The sequence below is a fragment of the Sturnira hondurensis genome, unplaced genomic scaffold (genome assembly GCF_014824575.4).
Source record: "Sturnira hondurensis isolate 20B ecotype Veracruz unplaced genomic scaffold, ASM1482457v3 Scaffold0004136, whole genome shotgun sequence".
Classification (NCBI taxonomy): domain Eukaryota; kingdom Metazoa; phylum Chordata; class Mammalia; order Chiroptera; family Phyllostomidae; genus Sturnira; species Sturnira hondurensis.
The window spans coordinates 53,363,881-53,382,664 of NW_028076767.1; the positions used below are offsets into that span (position 1 = coordinate 53,363,881).

General features: G+C 42.1%; 1 protein-coding gene across 8 annotated transcripts in view; it reads left to right on the forward strand.

Annotated features, from left to right (window-relative positions):
* Positions 1-18,784, forward strand: part of RBMS1 (RNA binding motif single stranded interacting protein 1) — a 210,455-nt gene that overhangs the window by 65,292 nt on the left and 126,379 nt on the right. For 2 of the 8 annotated variants that reach the window (XM_037044598.1, XM_037044600.1), the window contains exon 1: positions 13,447-13,859. The exons of the other annotated variants lie outside the window; for them this stretch is intronic. In XM_037044598.1, the coding sequence (XP_036900493.1) occupies positions 13,791-13,859 (69 nt within the window). In that variant the 5' untranslated portion in view covers positions 13,447-13,790. Of the gene's footprint in view, positions 1-13,446; positions 13,860-18,784 lie in introns of those variants that run through there. 8 annotated transcript variants of the gene reach the window in all.

Sequence of the window (18,784 nt, forward strand, 5' to 3'; positions counted from 1 at the left end):
ATGACAAAGTGAGTTGACTGACTTAAGGGTGTAACTTCACCGGGAGTGAGTGAAATGTGGGGAGGTGCGGTGTTGGTGATGGTGGTGACCTGATAGAGCGGGGCAGGGAGGAATAAAGAGAGTGACGGGAAGCTTCACTCTTAAGTTTTCCGTATCCGCAATGGGAAGAATAATGGTGGTGTGAGGATTAACGAAACAATAACTGTAAAATAACGGTACCTGGCACATATTCATACTCAAAACTGTTATATAATGCTATTATTTTTATTAATAAGAGTTCAGAAGAGAGAGAAGAATGGGAATTTCAGAACTTGATGACATGCAATGATGTTAGTCATTGAAGCAAAGCGGATTTTTTAAAGTGGAATTTAAGGACCTGTGGCGTTGGGTTAGATGAAATGGTATCACCCAGGAAAAGCCCTGAGCCCTGTGCTAAATTATCTGAAGACAGCACATTTATGCTGAAAATCAGTAAACGATGGTAACTCATCTCTATAATTTAACAAACTGAAGTGTCTTGTTTTGCTTCTTCCCAAAATACTGTAAGAGAGATGCTCTTCTTTTCCTTTTACAGTTAAACAGATGTAGGTGAATATTGCTGAACTAGCAAGTGGTAGAATTGTCTTTTGAAAACGTCAGTTTTTATTTTTATCTTTTTTAAGATTTTGTTTATTTTTAGAGAGGGGGGAAAGGAAGGAGAGAGGGGGAGAAACATCAATGTGTGGTTGCCTCTCACATGTCGCTGGGGACCTGGCCTGCAGCCCAGGCATATGCCCTGACTGGGAATCAAACTGGCAACCTTTCAGTTCTCAGGCTCAATCCACTGAGCTACACCAGCCAGGGTGTGGCAGTTTTATTGAAAGCCAATGCCTGCCCACTACTCCACAGTATACATGGCAATGGCAGGCTGTTAGGTCTCAGAACAAAATGGAGTCCGTATCAAGGGTATGCAGAGGCTTCTTGGTGTAGCAAAGAAAGAAGAATTGACACTGGAGTTTCAGGGGAAGTTGTGTCACCGGGGAAAAGTAACTCTCAGCAGCTTTAAGCATCGTAAAATACATTTTGGTTCCATCTTGGGTTCTAATAAATACATGCTCACCCCAGAGAAAACGTTCAATTATTTCCATGCCCTGTTAGGTCAAGAGGCTAGTTTGTTATGTACCTTATAGGAAGGTTTTTTTTTTTAAATAAGAAAGCATTATTTGTCTGTAATATATATGTTTTAAGTATATGCATATATGTGTGGAGAGACAGAGACAGAGGGATCACGATCACACTTCCAAGTGCAGGAAGGCTAAAGTTAAATACTTATCTCTTCTGGGTTTCTGTAACCACTCTGGCCAATTCTTGGTAACAGTGTTTCTCAGATAAGGATGGGAGTGTGTGTCCTCATCACATCTGAGTCAGAATCATGCAGAAGACTGATGGGAATAGATAGTATTCTTTAGGTGGAAGAAAAGAAGGAAGGAAGAGAGGGAGGAAGGATGAAGGAAGAAGGAAGGAGAAGGAAGGGAGAAAGGGAGGAAGGAAGATTAGAAACGAGTCTGAGAACCAGTGATTTATGGTGAAGCCAGGGCAATAAGTTCCTGCCTTTTGATGTAGTGGAAAATCTTGGCCATGGTCTTATCAGTAGAGGAATTCCTAATGTAAAGAAACTAAATTGACCTATGTTTTCTATTTCTTTAGAAAATATAACAAGAAGTCTTGGAAGGGAGATGGGAGAAGGAAAAACTCACAGGGGGTACACCATGAGCTGCAATTTCAACAGAGTCAACAGAGAGGGATGAAATGTGGTTTGGCTGGTGGAAAAACAGAGGCTGTTTCCTGGCAAAAGTCAGAGCCAGAAAAGTGTGAGTTCATGGGCAGCCAAAACACAAATCATAGCTGGAAGAGCGGTAAAGGGGGAAAGGAGTTAGAAAGTAGAGTGCTTTTTAAGTGATGTTCAGAAATGTGCATTTGATGTGAAAGTTTTTAGGAAGTAGAGTGATAACCAAAGAGGTCATGAAATACTGTTTTGGAAGCCGTGTACACAACAATTTGCAATTTGGAATAAATAAAGACCAGTCAGAGAAAGAAACAGAAGAGATCCTGGTAGTTCTGGCTAAAGGACACTATAGATGAAAGATATGGAAAAAGAATAGTCAGCAGGAACCATCGAAATGCTGCTGATTTAGAAATAGCGCATTTTCACTGGTGAGTGTAGAAATTGGCTGAATTCTGTTTAATCACTTGGATTTCTAGCATTTTCTAATAATGGAGTTACTGTTAAACTTGGTACTATCCAGACTGTAGTCTCATATCTAAACTTTAAAATTTTTTTGGATAACATGGAGAAAGGGTAAAATGGGCACATCAAGTAATTATTTTAAAGAAAACATACTGAGCTACGTTGTCGCTTTGTTAAGTGTCAGAGCACCAAGACTCAATTGGCTTTGGTTTCTGGAATCCTCAAAGTCAACCTCACAGTCCTCTAGTACAAGACATCGTCTCAAAATGCACGAATTGTGGACGTTCTCACACATCACTAAAGTAGAAAGAACTGCTTCAGTGATTATCAACAATTTGCCCGTTCTGTTTACTGATAGAATTTTTTAAATGTTATATGATAAAATGAAACAAACTACATGATTTTCAATTACAAGAGTTTGTACACCTACTTAAAAGTCTTTGGTAGTCATCAAAAAACAAGTCATGATTTTTTTAATTTATGATTTTAGAGGGAGGAAGGGAGACAGAGAGAGAAACATCAATTTGTTGTTCCACTTATTTATGCATTCATTGGTTGAACCTTGTCTGTGCCCTGACGGGGGATACCAACTGAGCTACGCAGACAGGACAAATTATGACCTTTTTTTTAAATAAAGGGGAAGGACAGATTTAAAAACAAAGAAAAAAACAATTTCTACAGCGATTTGCAATATTTTATAGCCAGATATACCTAACAATGTCCATGGTAAATAGCTTAAATGAATGCTAAGACTTCTTAAAAGAGCCCCTATAATAGAATAGGTTTTTCAGTCATGACTCAAGAGGTCATGAATTACAGAGTCTGGAATGATATTCTTTAATACTGAAGAAGTTTGGTTGATAAATTATAATTCATAATTTGTCATTAAATTAACATCTCCAAGTCCCGAACTTATTTTATGAAACAGTATCTATTTGAATAGGACTTGCATGCATTTTGAAAATATTGTTTACTCCTTCATTTATACATTCATTGAACCAATATTTGAATGCCAAATATGTGTCAGGTCCTGAGTTAAGGACTTGGGTTCTTAATGGTTTGATTTGTTAATAATTCCTATAAGAGAATTTTCCTTGTGAAATCAATTACACTTTTATTTTACAGCAAAGAGAAACATTACAGATAAGTGAAATTCAAATATAGTCGCCAAGCTTCAGTTTAACCATCCTATAGTCAGTTAATAAATTGACCAGTTTGCTCCACTTTTTCACATCAGCCTTATCTCAGCACCAGTGGGGAGATGACTAAAAGGGAAGTTACATAAGGAAGAGGGAGGAAGTGGAAGGGGACTAGTCATTCCTGATCAAGTTTGAAATATCAGAAACTCATATCTAACAGCCACTGCTTCCAGTGTGAACCATTTAAATTGTTCTCTATACCTGGGTCATGTTACCTGGGTAACATGCTCTGTTACTGTGTTTGATTCATTTTGTGGTATCATATCAAATTTAAGGATGGTGATAACCATTTTAGAAATATGTGCTTTTATCTGATTGATGTAAAAGTTACTTTTCCTGTCTGAAGCCCCAGAATGACGGAACTGGCACTGCATGTCGTGCTAAAAGGTGTGAGTCTGTAAGACTCACAAGTTGGGATTGGTGCTGTGTGCCAGAGCGGCAACAATCGCTGATTTTTTGAGTGTGTGTGTCCATGTGCATGAATGTGTGTGACTAGAACTTGCTAAAGAAGTAAAAGACTAGGATGAATATTACCAAGTTATGTTTGCAACTGACAACTTTAAAACAACAGTAGCAAGAAGTGTGGAGTGGAGAAGTTTGATAAATATCTACAGATTAAACGTATCTCCCTTCAACCTTTCTATTAGATGAATGCATTGCATGTCTGCAACACTATGGGTATAACGTGTAGTGATTGTGGGTGAGGGGTGCGGGGGTGGTTGAGGATGGAAGCATCCCTCAGTGAGGGATGCCTTTGTGAGACCAGGGGGAGGTGTCTCATTCTAACTGACAGAGACAGTGCGCCCCACTTGTTAAGACACTGTCAGATCTCCTTGGAAAAACTGAATGTGTGAGGCATTTACTTGTAACCACTTAGTAGCTCTTTGTTCTTCAGAAGGGTAAAAATGAGGGTTTGAAAAAACATATTTCTCAAGCTGAAGCTATGAATAAGAAGAACATGTGTGTGCATTTGCATGCATGTGTTCATGCATCCGTATGCCATACAGCACAGGTTCTAAGACTTACTTTTTCACACTTCAACATCTCTGAAATCAGGATGCATCTTATAACTTAAAATGCTGTGTAATGACTGTTGTCCATTTTTTCAAGTTAGGTTAACATCTCAGGAATTGTCAGGTATCTTATAATCAGTAGTACCTTAGATTTCATGGCATACAGTTTACATCCAAATATTTATAGGAGACTGATTTCAGAGAGACAAATAGGATGATTGCCTTTCCCCAAAAGAGTAAAGCAAGATTTATTCTGACAGTAATAGTTGAGGTCAAGAGAAACCATTTGGTCATGGAATCACATTCTCTTATGTCACGTACAAATAGAAAATGCAACATTTATTACAACCTGTCTTATGATCCCAAGTGATATAAAGATTAGGATGCAAATTCACCATGTTTAATATAATCTGGAAAGTGTAGTCTTGAAACCCGATCACTCCATAGCTTACATTCAGTTCTTTGTAGCTTCTTCAGATGATCGTCATTTCTTAAAAGAGGGTGAAAATGGTCATTGCTACCATTTGTGTCTGTGTGGATATGAAAGCTAGTTTCTTCATCCATTCATGCCCCCAACAAATCCTACTATGTGTAGAACAACAGCTTAACTATCTCATTAGAGATTTACAGACTGTATAAATAATATTTACAAGATTGTTAAGCCTCAGAACCAGACTCTGCCCTCATTTGTAAGGATGGAGTGGTATAGAAGCAATTACAGAAGACAGACTGTAGTCCTGGGGTAGGACTGTGGTGGACAGGCTCAGATTTGGAGAGCATTTAACAAAGAACTTTCTCGGCCATATAAGGTGATATATGCTAAATATGGATGAATGGGCTGCATTTATTACTGGTCAAGGTGTCCACAAAGAGGTAGTAGTAGCATTCATTCCATTACCGAAGTATTTTGACCTAGGCAAGTTGCTTAACCTGCCTTAGGCTATCTTACCTATTCCAAAAAAAGAGAGAATGCCTGCTTTGCTTCCTTTTCTGAGACTTAATGAGACAATGTAAAGTAAAGCATTTGGTAAATTATAACATTTCATACATTCATTCTGCTTCTATGTGTTAATATATGTACACATATAAAACATTTAAAGGTATATTTTCTAAATAGAAAAATTTTTTCTAAATAGCCACTATATTCTGAAAAATGGCTTTAGAAGTTATCTACTTCATCTTGGCACCTTCTCCAACTTTAAACCGTTTAAGAGGATTTAATGCTTAATAATCCTTTAGTGGAGGCATCACCCCACTTGCCATTGGACCAAATACCAGATTGGGAGGCGAAGGGAGGGTGCTGTTGGGAGGGCCTGTGTGGAGTGTTGTCAGCGATCTGGGAGTGTGCTGTGTGGTTTGGAATTGGGAATTGCTGATGTCATGATCAGTCACATTGCCATGACAACATCAGAACTTCCTGGTTCTCCTTGTCTTCGCTTGGGGAGTATCAGTTTGCCACCGGTCTGTCATCAGGCTGCTGCATGTGTTAAGTATATTGGATAACCCAGAAGTAGTCGTTCTTAAAGACATGTAGGGTGCGGAATTTTTGTAAGCTCTTCGCGTGGCCCATTTCAGAACTCTTAACTAAATATTCTGATGTTGAAAAGTTTGCCTTCATACATATTCAACCGAATAGAAATTTCTTTCTAATTCTGTATTTTCTTGTTTGAACCTTTGTAATTCAGTGGAAAATGAAAAGCTTTTCAGTATCCCTACTTACTTAAAGGATGTCGTTAATTATTCTGTGATTCTTCTCTTTAGGTGAAATAGACCCAATTTAATGGTAAGTGTGGCAACTGAAGAGACAGAGAACTGTGGCCGTTTTTTCCTTTCTTCTTCTGTGTTTTGAATGCTTTAAAACCTGACATGCTGTGGATCCTAGATTTCGGATAGACATTGCTTATGTCCCTCAGGCATTTAGTAATGTGTTTATGATAACCTTTGGTCATTCTGAGCTTATGTGAGGGCTTTGTTTGCCTCAGGTACAGTTATTTACCCCGTGTTGTCTGAGTTGTCATTTCAGCAGCCATGCTTACCCATGGAAAGGAGATGACCATTGTAGGTTTGAATTATTTTTTTCACGTTGAGATTTTTTTTTTGGCTCTCGCTTTCTACAAATGCTATTGATTTCCTCTGTCATATAGCAAGAGGTGGATGTGATTAGCTATTTCCACAGTACATCAGCCCCTCCCTTCCTCACCCCAGTACTTATCCTTTACCTATAGTTTGCTCACAGTGAGTAGATGATTATGCTGCTCCCTTCTCTTTAGGCAAGCTGTAATTTAAAAAATTGCCTAATAGTATCTTTATACTTTGTAAGCTTTACTAGAACTCATGGAAAATTGATTGAGTTACCTTTATGTATTCTGATAGTAAGCCTTTATTTTATTATTTATTTATATCTAAATTCATTTTTTAACAAAAGATTTTTATTTTATTTTTATTTTTTATATATCCCATCCCAGAGAGTCTGATTTAATTGGTTTAAGCACTTGTTTTTTTTTATAGGCTTGCTATCGAAATGGAGAATAACAGCTCAGATACTAGATTGGCAACTGAGGAATATGGAGGGTGGAGACGTCCATCCCTGGTTGAATCTCCTTTCCTCCATTGTAGAGTCTGACCTACAAATACAGACTCAGTGTGGTATGAACCAAACCAAAGCAAGGAGCTTGAATTTTAATTCATATAGCCTCTGCCTCCTCCATTTTGGTTTTTTTTTTTTTTTGGAAAGAATAAAAACCTGTGTACATATTTTTATACAAAAAACAGGAAGAGAAATTGAACTTATACAGAACTCTTTTGCTGGGAAGTTGAGCAAGCACTGGATTTTATTAACTGTTCTGCAAGAGCAGAATTTATGAACATTATATCCAAAAGAACATGAGTGTAAAATATTTGGTTCACATTTGGAGGATGGTTTACCATAGAGAGAAATGTCCTAAGTGGTGATTCGGACAATAATTGACCTGTAAACATCTATGGATTAAATAATGAACCTGATTACTAACATAGTTTCCCATTATTTTTCCAGGGAAAATGTGTTTTTAGTTCCAGTTTGGGATTCAGGAAATAACCTTCCACCCATCACTGTCCTGGCTTCTAGAACATTGTCTTTCTGCCTCCCCCCTAATTCCATCCCTCCAACAACCCCCCCAGAAAGCAAAACTGGTTGAAATAGAGAGGTTACACCCCAACAACGATCAGTTCAATAAGATTAGGATCTAATTTGGGCCAGAATACATCCTGTACTATCACTATAAACTCTAATGTTAGGAAAGTTGCCTTGATACTCAACTGAATGGAAATTCTATGTAATTTTATATCCTTTTTAAGTGACTTGCCCAAGGTCATGTAGACTGTAATTGATCAAGCGAAGATGCACACCCAGGGCTGGGCTCTGAAGTTTTCCCCAGTGAGGTTTGGATTTGATCTACAGGTAATGGTACTAATTATTATCATTAGTATTGTTCTATTAAAGGCAGGGGACTTTGGAGTTGAGATGCCTGAGTTCAAACCTCAGCTTTGTTATATATTGAATTTACGTGGCCTTGGGAAAGTTACTTAAACCTCTGAGTCTCAGTTTTCTCTTCAGTAAAATGCGATAATTATTCTTTTCTCATTGGGTGCATGGGGCATGTGTGTGCATGTTAGGGAGAGGGTGTGCTGAGAAAAATGCCTGGAATATAGTAGTTACTCAGTAAATGATAGCTGTTACATATTAGTTCATGCAGAGAAACACAGTAGAGTAAAGCTTGTTTCTTCTTTTTTGTTCATAGATTTAGGAAACACCAGAATATTGTTTCTGGTAACACTCATCAGTATATGTCTGTGTTTATGTTTTCTCTATACCTTCTAGGATTATAGATACAAAGCTACAGTTCTGTTACAGTGATTTCATTTCATATGTGTCTAGGGAGACTTTAAGTCTAGAATAAGAATCATAATTTTTTTAAAAAGCAAAATAGTAAATAACAAAATATTTCTGCTACTTTAGAAATAGGGTATTTTACCAACTCTGTTTTATACCAGGAAAGAACCGAAATTTACAGAACCTGCTGGCCTCATATTCATTCTCGTCTCAAAATCTCTCTCTCTCTCTCTCTCTCTCTCTCCCCCCACCCTCTCTCTCTGTGTGTTTTGCTAGGCACCAGAGGCTTTGTGAGCAATAGAGACTCTAAATAATTTTTTCAGTGTGAACTGCTTAAACTGACCAGTAATATGTGATTATATTTTGTTCTTTAAAGATTGGAATCCGAAATAACGTTGGACGACTCTTCCTCTTAATTCCTTTCTGCTTTCAGTGTGACCCAAATGAGACAGGTGCCCGAAATGCGTTAGCAGTGACAGGGACAGAACCTGCTATAGGCCTGTCCTTCTGCTGATAGGGAGGTTCTATTCTCATCTCACCGGACATCTTCTCCATTTTGTTTTTTCTTTTTTCCAAGCTTAGCTTTCCTGTCATCCTTGCTTTATAATTTCATTCAAAGTCTTCTCTCTACGGGGCTCGGTAATGTGTGTGTTGAAATGGGGTGGGGGGAGCCGTCTTTTATGTGGCTTTTCACCCTTCACTCGAGGAGTGCAGCGATTAGCCACGACTTCCATAGTGATCACCCCAAATCTACATCCTCTCACCCCAGCCCTCTGTCTCAAGTCCTATTTTCTGGGTATCCTCACAGTGCTTCTTTCTGGATGCCCCTCAAACAAAACATTTGTACAGCTGAGCTTCCCACGCCCATATTACATATCCTGTATTGATCGCTCCCTCCTGTGGACTCCGTAGCACATAATTGTCTAGACCACTTGGCTGGCACTTATCACTTAATGCCTTGCATTATTAGTGTACAGCAGCTCGGGTGCTGCAGGGGTTACAAGGACTCACATGGGAGTGAGAGCATTATTTATAAGGCTTTTTTGGAGACACAGCAGTATGGAATTGAAGGCGCACAGGACAAAGTCTTTTTAACCCTATCTAGGTCTAGATTTTAATGCTTGCTGCTTGCTAGCTCTATGGGTGGGTCCCTCAGCCATCTTACTTTTTTTTTCTGTCATCTGTAAGTACAGTCCAATAATCCTTCAATCCTTATAGGGTTATTGTGAAAGTGAAATGAGATGTGAAAGATTTATAAATGAAAGTTTCATTTTTCAAATTGTTTCTATGGGACAAATGTCTTCTGCATTCAGATTCTCGAATTCCAGGTACACAAAGGCTGGTAAGTTGTAGGTCTCATCTCCAGATGAGATGGCAGGCTTCTGCCGGTACTGATGGCTTGAATCTTGTTATCCTCATTCATGTACTCCTCACAAAGTGTGCCCATCCATACAGCTATGACCCTAGTCCAACATGTAACTTCATTAAAGAAAAAGGACAAAAGCAAATAGAAGAGAAAAACTCCAGTGCACCTAAGTAATTAAAAAAGTTTGCAGACTGGGTTTTTTTGTAACCTCTTAAAAGTTAAATCTATGGTATAACAGCCTTAAAAAACATATTCATGTGGTCATGGAACAAGTATCGGAAGACAGCCCCCCCCCCTTACCTAAGTTTGTTCTTTTTCTTTTCAATTCCAGCTACACCCTTGCTTCTGCTCTTTGATGGTCAGCCAGACTTACTGAGTGAGCATCAGTTATTTACACAGTACACCCACTTAAATCTACAGACCACTACTGTAAAACCTTCAGAAACAGTAGTAACAGCACTCGTGTTGGTGTATTGTATGGATACTTAAGACAATCTGGGAGGAGTGTTGGACTCGGGTTCACTAACTTGCCCCAACCATGTGGCTAGGAAGTGGGAAGACGAAATATGAAGCTAGATTTGTCTGGCTGTTTTAATTTTGTTTCTTGGATTACAAAGCCCATATTCACTTAAATTATCTGAAGAAGGGGAGAGGGCACTAAGTATACAGTCAGAGGGGCTCTTATAAGTCTCAAGAGCAAAAGCAGCTGCAGGGACTCTGGCTCCCTCCATCATCAAACAGCAAAGAGCTCACCCACTGCTGGTATCTGCTTTACTCTCTGCTTGCTGCCAGTCAGCTTCCTGTTTACTCATAGTTTCTGCTTCCTCATAACCTTGGCTTGCTTATGCTTTTGGCTTTTTGTGACCTAACTCTACCCTCCCCCGCCCCCCATCCTTGCTATTTCTGCCCCTTTCCTAACTGGTTCAGCTCTTGGAGTTTTCTGAATCAAATTCCCTGGGGTGAGAATCTGATTGGCCCTGCTCCTTTTTCAATCCCAGGCATGTCATAGGTCACTGGCTCCTCTGGGGATTGGCTGCCTTGGGTCAGATCCCTACATCTTTACCCATCAGCTGAGTTGGGAGAAGTGGATGATGTAGGACCGCCCAGCAGCTAAGTCTCAGTGTCCCTTTCAGGAGGATGAGCATGTACAGGATAGCTTGCAGTGTCTCTAGAATGTTTCCTTATGTTGTCTGTTTTAAAGCCTATTTGTTTCAAAGGTCAAGAATCCTTCCCAGATGAATCTCACCAGGATCTATCCCTGTAGTTACTTCCAACAAAGCACTAGTGGATATCTGTAATTGATTATGTAATATACACACGGTTTTGTATTTCTTTTACTTCTCTTAATGTTGGAATTATTTGAGGTTTTAATGACTTCATTATGTTTTATAGTCTTTGAGGGTAGAAAATCTCTTCTTTCTTTGTAATGAGTGTAGCACCTACCTAAGTCTGGAGCTTCTGAACCCTGGCTGGTAAACATTGTCTTTTTTTTTTTTTAAGATACATACTTGTGTTCTCTCCTATTATGTCATTCACCATTATAGAACATGACATTTTGTTGATAGATACCTTTTTTTTATTCCCCAAATAGAGTCCTTTAAATATTATTTTAGTATTAGTAGTGCAATTTATTATCTGGTATAATTCTTTTCATATTCTGCTTTAAAATTTATTGTCACTTACAATCTTATCTTACCTTGTAAAACTATTGGAGGGCATCAGGTCAAGTCTTCAGGGCATCAACCAGCAGTCTAGATTAGCACCATATCCCAAAATCATGACCTTAGAGTACATCCATAGAAAAATCAATCAACACTGTTCTTCTGTGGTTTTGGTTGAGGCTTCCTAAGAGACCAGCCATGACAACTGAGGCTGTACACGGATTTTTCCCCAAAGGGGACAAGTCTGATCTGTGGGGATCTGGGGCAGTAAGCTCTCAGGAAAATGCACTTATGAGTTGAACAGTTCTGCCTAAAACCTTGCATTTTATCCTTGCAGTTGATAACTTGCTATAAAGTGTCCTGGTGAGAGGAAATAGCAGAGGGGCAGCCAAAACCATTGTAAGTGCATGGAGTAACAGGAAATAGTTCTAGCGAATATATACTGAATGTTAGTTGGGCTGGGTTTCTTAAGTCACTTTAAAGGGCAGTTATATTTCTGCAAATTTTAGCAAGCTCTTAACTGGACCATTGTGTGTCTAGTATTGTGCCCAGAATAAGATTTTTTTTTTGCTGTGCCTTTTTTCATGAAAAGAACTAGGAATTGTATGCATATTTTGTGTATGTGGTTGTTTTTGATTAGGTGAGACTGACTAGTTCTCACCACTCTCACCTAAGAATATGAGCAGCACCTTGGAGTGTGGAAGTGAGGTGGCCCCATAAATCACCAGCAGGATATCTAGGATGAATATTTTTGTCAGTTTCTTGCTCTTGGACAAATTCTCAAATGTCCACAGCTTTGCTAAAAGGCTTGATTTCCATAGGGGATACTGTGTTTTCTTTCTGGCAGACAGTTGAGAGACTTTACTTCTTCGTGTAGTTGGGATTTTTCATTATCAGGGAAGATGGCCATTTCTAGAAGGTATTAGAGGCCAGATTCCAAGGAAGAACTCTGTAATGCAATACTTACGCGGCGATATAACCCTGTAATTCTAAAGTTGAACAGGCCAACTTGAAAGATATCAAGCCTGCCCTAGTCGCCTATCCAGAGAAGGTGGGCTCTGCCTGTGGGGCTTGCTGTGGAGGCCTTTCTGGATTGCACCCCTTGTAGGCTTGATGCACTAACGCGAAAGCGATCCAGAAAAATGGCATCTAGAGCTGCCTGAGATCGTTTCAACCGGGAAACAAAGGAAACTACCTGCTCCCTTTGTCCCTTTTTTTGCAGAGTTTCTGCGTCCCTTCAATAGTACTCGTTTGTGTAGTATCTAATAATTAACGCAGAGAAGGGTTACACTGTTCCAGTCTTCTGGAAGGCTTACCAAGCCGATGACCTTTAAGTGATTTTCATCCGCTGGTATTGTCACCTTGAAGGTGAACTTGCAAACTCTGGCATAGAAATGAAGTACGGAACTTTACTGTGCGCATTTGCAGTGAGGGCGAGGGGAGTGGGGACCTGTTTCCCCGTGCTAACATTTTAGCGGGAACGGGGATTGGCAGAGGTTTGGTGGAGAGTTGGTTTGTTCCTTGAAGTATGAGTGATTCCCCGCACCTTTTCTGGGAGAGTGGAAGGCGGAGTGGGGTGGGGGTGGGGGTAGTTTGGAAGGATGAAAGAACAAGAGAGGAGACCTGGGACCAGTTCGCTTCCGACCCAGGTGTCCGAGGAATCCTCGAAACGATGCCTTTACAAGGGGCTTTAAGCAGGGGTGCAGAGCCGCCGCTGGTGCTCAGGCAAAGACACGGAGGGGGGAAAAGAAAAGAGGGGGTGGCTACTCCAAGGAATGTGCGGCATGCGGGGAGCCAGACCCAACCATTGCACCAGAGCGGGGGCGCCGGCGGCTCCCCGGGCCGCGCTGCCCTGGCCTCCGCCCCGAGCCCCGAGCCCGGGAGGGAACGCGCGGGGGCCGGCCAGCCGGCGGGGCTGCGGGCGCCGCGCCCAGCCCCTAGACTAGAATAAGAGAACGGAAGTGATGTCACTTCNCGGGAGGGAACGCGCGGGGGCCGGCCAGCCGGCGGGGCTGCGGGCGCCGCGCCCAGCCGGAGGGCGGGGAGGCGCGGGTGGGCCTGGGCGCGGCGCGGGGCGGTGCGCCGCCGCCTCCCCGCCCCCGGCCGGCGCGCTCTCAGGGCGGTGGTTGAGGCCACGGTAGGTGGGGACGCGACAGCGCTGCTCCTCCGCTGCTGCCGGGAGAGACCGCGGCGCCGCCAGCTCCGCGCGCGAACTCCGGTCCATGGCACTCGGGGCGGCGGCCGTCCGAACTGTCCGAGTGTCTCCCGCCGCCGCGCCGCACTTTTAGGCGAGTCCGGAGGTCCAGGGCAGAGGAGAAGTCCGCCCGGAGCTGCAGCCCCCGCCGGCCGCCGCCGCGCGGCGAAAGGGAGTTCCCAGAGCGGCCGCGGCCCGGCGGGCCACCCCCCCGCGCGCCTCCCCCCGCGGCGAGGCAGCCCCGCGCCCGCCCGTCGCGATGATCTTCCCCAGCAGCAGCGGCAACCCCGGGGGCAGCGGCAACTGCAGGACGCCCTACCGCAAGCAGGTGAGGCGGCGGCGGGGATGCCGCGCTCAGGCCGGCGGCTCCGCTGTACAAAGGGCGGTAGCGCTCGGCCGGACGCCGCTCTGCTCCTCGGAGGGACCCGGCTGGGCGGTGACCTTGTTTCCGAAGGAGGCGTCTGGGGCTGGTGACCTTAGCCGGGGAGATGCCGTCGCCAGCGGCGCCCGGGCCGGAGGACGCGGGAGGAAGGGGCAGGGGCGGAGAGGCGGCGGGAGCTGGAGCGCGCCGGGCCGGGGGCTTCGCTCGGCTCTGCAACAAGTTTCGTTTTTGTTTTTGTTTTTGTTTTTCGGAAACCTTTGTGTGTAGAGGAGTACGATGATCGGTCGAAACCGGGGTTTGCAAAGATCTTCACTTGGAACCTCAAAGAAGCTAACCGATTCCTAGGGAAACCCGGAAGACGTGTGTGTGTGTGTGTGTGTGTGTGTGTGTCCCCGAGCGCGCCCCCCTCCCATGTATATTTCAAATAGAGAAAAAAAGAAACAGGAACTTGTACTGTCACTTTCTTAAGGTTTTCAGTTTTCAGAAGCACAGGGAAATCCTGTGACATCCTAGTTGCAGAGATAGTTGGATAAGCCTGAGTCATACACATGCCTTTTATTTTAATACCGTTTCATACATTTTTTAACAGATTGAACTCCAAAGGCACTCTAGTGGTTAGATCACAATCCCCTGCTGGGAAAAGGAGTGGAGCTGGGAGCTTATAGTTATGGCCTTTTGTTTTGTTTTTCATCTTTGTTTTTAAAAGAAGGGAACTGAAGCCATATTGTGATAAATCTCACAGAGCCTTTGAGCAGCAGCAACAACAGAACGTAGCTTTAGATTATGTTTTAAAATGTGCAGGTTTGTTGAGAAAAGGTTAAACTGATTTAGAGGTCACTGACAAGATGCTTCTGGAGAAAACAAAAACTCGATTGCAGATATTTTTCTTCCATAATAAATCTCTCATCTGCATCCTTAGCCACTGAGACAAATGAATTAAGTTATTATCCCGATAATGATAGAAGCGAACTGTATCTTTCCATGCAGACCATGGCTCTGTTAAGATCATGACAGAAGACAGTGACGCCAGGTGGCTTTCCCAAAGGTGTTCACAGGGTTATTGATTATGTTTAGTCCTTTTTGTTCTCAAAGTCATTTTGGGGAGGTGGGTTATGTCCTAGCGTAAGTATATCTGAAAGGAAGTCTAATTTTATCAAACAGGGACAGTATCAAAAAGTCTTGTTTTCTGCTCTTTGGTTCTTTTACCTGCTAGTTTTCCCTTAAAAAGGCACCAAACACATCCTGGTCTGTGTGCCCCCACTGTACAAGTTAGTGGAACTTTTACCTAGCTTAAGAAAAGCCTTTTCCTTTAATTTAAAAAAAAAAAAAGCCTGCATTTGTGACCTGGCTGAAGTATATGCCCAAATTGTCAAGATTCAGAAACAGGCATCTCTAAAACTTCATGTGGCCTCATTTAAAAGAAATGCCCTCAGGTCCAGCACACTCACATCAACTTCATAAATGAAGCCAATTTACAATAAATATTCTTATCCCGAACGCTCCTCCCCCACCCACCTCACTCTACCTGAAAAGAAGGCTAATTATGTAAAGGCCTTGTGCATTCATTTATTTGTTGTCAAAACCCAGCAGGGTGTTAGCTCTGAAATGGGGAAAGAGCTCTGAGGGCGAGGCCTTTTGCTGCGAGGGGCTGGAGGTTTTGTGTGTGGAGGGGGACAGCCTGCTGGTCTGGAGCACGCTGATAAGATGCTCTTCTTTTCACGGGGCTCTCCTTAGATTCAGAGACTAAAAGGGCTGACTGAATCAGAAAAACAAACAGACTTTCTTTTTTCTATAGGCAAAGAAAGAAATGAATGTGTAGGCATTATACAGACACAAGACCCGGGGTACCAGTGGTATTTGAGTCAAAGGTTTCTTTTGTTAGTGTTTAGCCATTCACTGGGAAAGCACACTTCCAGCGCAGGGACCTGGTTACCACAAGTGACTTTGTGATGTCATCCTGGCTGAGTCTAAATGGGAAGTCTAATTAATGCTTTTTATAAAGTTTTGTGATGTTCAGTTTGCATTTTCCACTTCATACTAGTTTGTTCGTTTTGATGAAGGAACAGCTAACTTTTAGGAATATATGGCAGTTTAATTTTGATCTAGAAATATAAAATCAGCTTTTAGAGCTGATTACAGATCATTAGCCTGGAGTGGGGGGAGTTGGGTGTGAGGAATACTTAAAAATTACCTTTGGAAAGAAGTGAATCAGTATCATTCGTGTGTGTGTGTGTGTGTGTGTGTGTGTGTGTGTGTAGTAGCAGCTAACCATCTTTGAGCAGTTAACCTTACTGCCTAGTAGTTACTGGTCTGCATGCTTCTGGTGGATTACCTCATTTAGTCATCTTGATAGTCCAATAATACAATATTTCCCTTTTACAGTTAAGGGAGCTGAGGCATTAATTAAGTAATTTGCCCAGTTTATACAATGGAAAGTAGTACTGAGTCAGAATGTGGACCCAGACGGTCAAGCTATCCTAAAACCACCACTCTGTAAACGCCTGCTCACAGGCACCCCCCAGCAGAGACTCATCCAGAGCCCATCTACATCACTGCCCTTCGCCCTTCCAGTCTCCGAAGTCCAGTTTAGGGGTTTCTACCACCCTCTTTTGAAGTGGGGTGGGCAGAGGCTGTGCGGTTGGAGGTGAAGGGTGGGGTAAATGAGTGATGATGTGGTTGGTGGGTTTGTGATATTTGGAAGCAGCATTGAAATTGCAATATTGCATCACAGAATGATTGTACAGTTGCTTCTTAAAATTTTATATTTCGTATGTATAGGAGTCAGCCAGTTTCAGTTAAAGCAGAGATGGGTGGTGCTCTTCCCCTTCCTGCCCCACGCAGTGTGTATCGAGGGCATCCAGGAGCCCTGATCTCTGGCATCATCCAGGATAAACAGGATTTTCCTGCATCACGGGCCTCGGAGTGCATTAGAAATACACCTGCTTGTCTCGGGTCAAAGGTGAGAGGCTTTTTAGTGGAGTGATAACCCGGTAAGCAGTATCTAGACAAGGATTGCTGGTTCAGGTCTTAGTGGAAAAACGTCCTATTATTATTGCCCATGACATTCAGATAATATGGCGATATTTCTTAAGCAAATCCAGTCTGAATATATGAAAATAGCACGCCACAGCCAAAACCAAACCATTTACCAGGGCTTTCATAGTCGTGAATATATTTTAGTGTGTTTTGAAAGAGAAAGTGCTTTATGCCAAAAAGCCTTTAAATGCAGAAAATGAATGGGAACTGCTTTCTTGAGGTAGTTTCCTCAGTTATGTTGTGTCCTTTGGTCTTTGCCATTCGTGGTGTGTATCAAGCCCCTTTTGGGTAAGTGCTATGCTCTGGTGGTGTACCCGTGGGGTTTTGAGGTAGAGGAGTGAATGCAAGAATTTTCATGGATGTGCATATATTTCTCATTCTTTACAGGTTCTTGCCGACTAATAGCTGTACTTGTTAAATGTTGCTAACTTTGGTGAGTGAAGCTCTTATCTCCCAGTGTGCTGCTTTCTTGACGATTGCTGGGTGTAGCTTCACATGAAGAATTCAGCAGTGATTCAGTTTGAGAGGAGGATGGTGTACAAAGCTGTTGATTCATTCTCTTCGAGCAGTTTCTGTTCCCAGCAATTTGTGTGTAGTAGATAGGGTTTCGTTAAAGTTTGAAGATTAAAGTTGTGCGTAGAAATATTTGAATGAACACTGTCTGAACCTGTCCAATTGTTATTTTTTTAAAAGAAGGTAAACATTACTGGAAATTAGCAGAAAATTAACTTGGTATGCATAAGTAAGGCCTTGTCCTGCTTTTATAGGCTGTCTGGGTGTGCTTTGTGATTTAATTTATGAGCCAAGGCTACTCTATGTTTAAATCGGTGTACATGGCCATTTGAAAGGTACAGAATTCTTCCGCAGTGGGAACCCAGTTTTTCTGCTAGGCACCCTTCTGGCGTCCCACTAGTACATTTCCCGTCCTTCACTTCAGGTTTTGATCACATTGCTTTGTTTCATCCTTTCCTTCCTTTTAGTAGTCTCATATATTTTAATACTTTTCAAGCCCTTTCTTGATAGTAGGGGAAGAGTCTGTCCTGTCCAAGTTCCTGAGAATTTTTACCCAAAGCACTCTGCCAATAAATAAATATTTAAAGATATATATGATACTCCCCTCACAACCTCAGTTGTATTTAATCTTCCTAATATCCGTATGAAGTAGAGGAAGATCAGGACTTTTGAGTCAGTGAATTTAAATCTCTTGGTTGCTGAGAGCTGGGTCTCTGGAGCCAAGGGCTGTGCCTGCTACCAGGAGAAAGAGAAGGAAGCTCAGCGAAGAACAGCTGTAGCCCTACTCACTGCACTGCCCTTTCCTTGGCGCAAGGCGTGGCGCACAGAGAGCCCCAGGTTTCAGCTTTGGGGGGGACTGGAGCTCTGTAATTTATTAATGTGTTTTGCTTCATAAAGGCCTTTACTCTAGGGTTGTCAGATAACATACAGGAAGCCAATTTAAATTGAGTTTCAGATAAACAAATACTGTTTTAGTATGAATGTCTCAAATATTGCATGGCACATACACACTCTAAAATCTAGCAACCCTACTCTAGGGAACGTAATGAACTTTTTAAAAACTAATTATGAAAAAATCATAATTATCAACCACATCATTTCTACTTTCACTTAAAAGTTTGCCTCTTTGCGTATTTCTTGAGCCCTGTTAGTAATGCAGATTTCACATTTTAACTCCCTCAGGCATCACTCAATCTAATTAAAAGACTCTGGCTTAAGTTCTGGCGCTCTCACACGCGTGCTTTTTCAGTTCGCTCGCTAAGCCTCAGCTTCTGTTCAGTAAAGGTGATAGGGCCGTTCCATTTCACAGGGTTGTTGTTGTT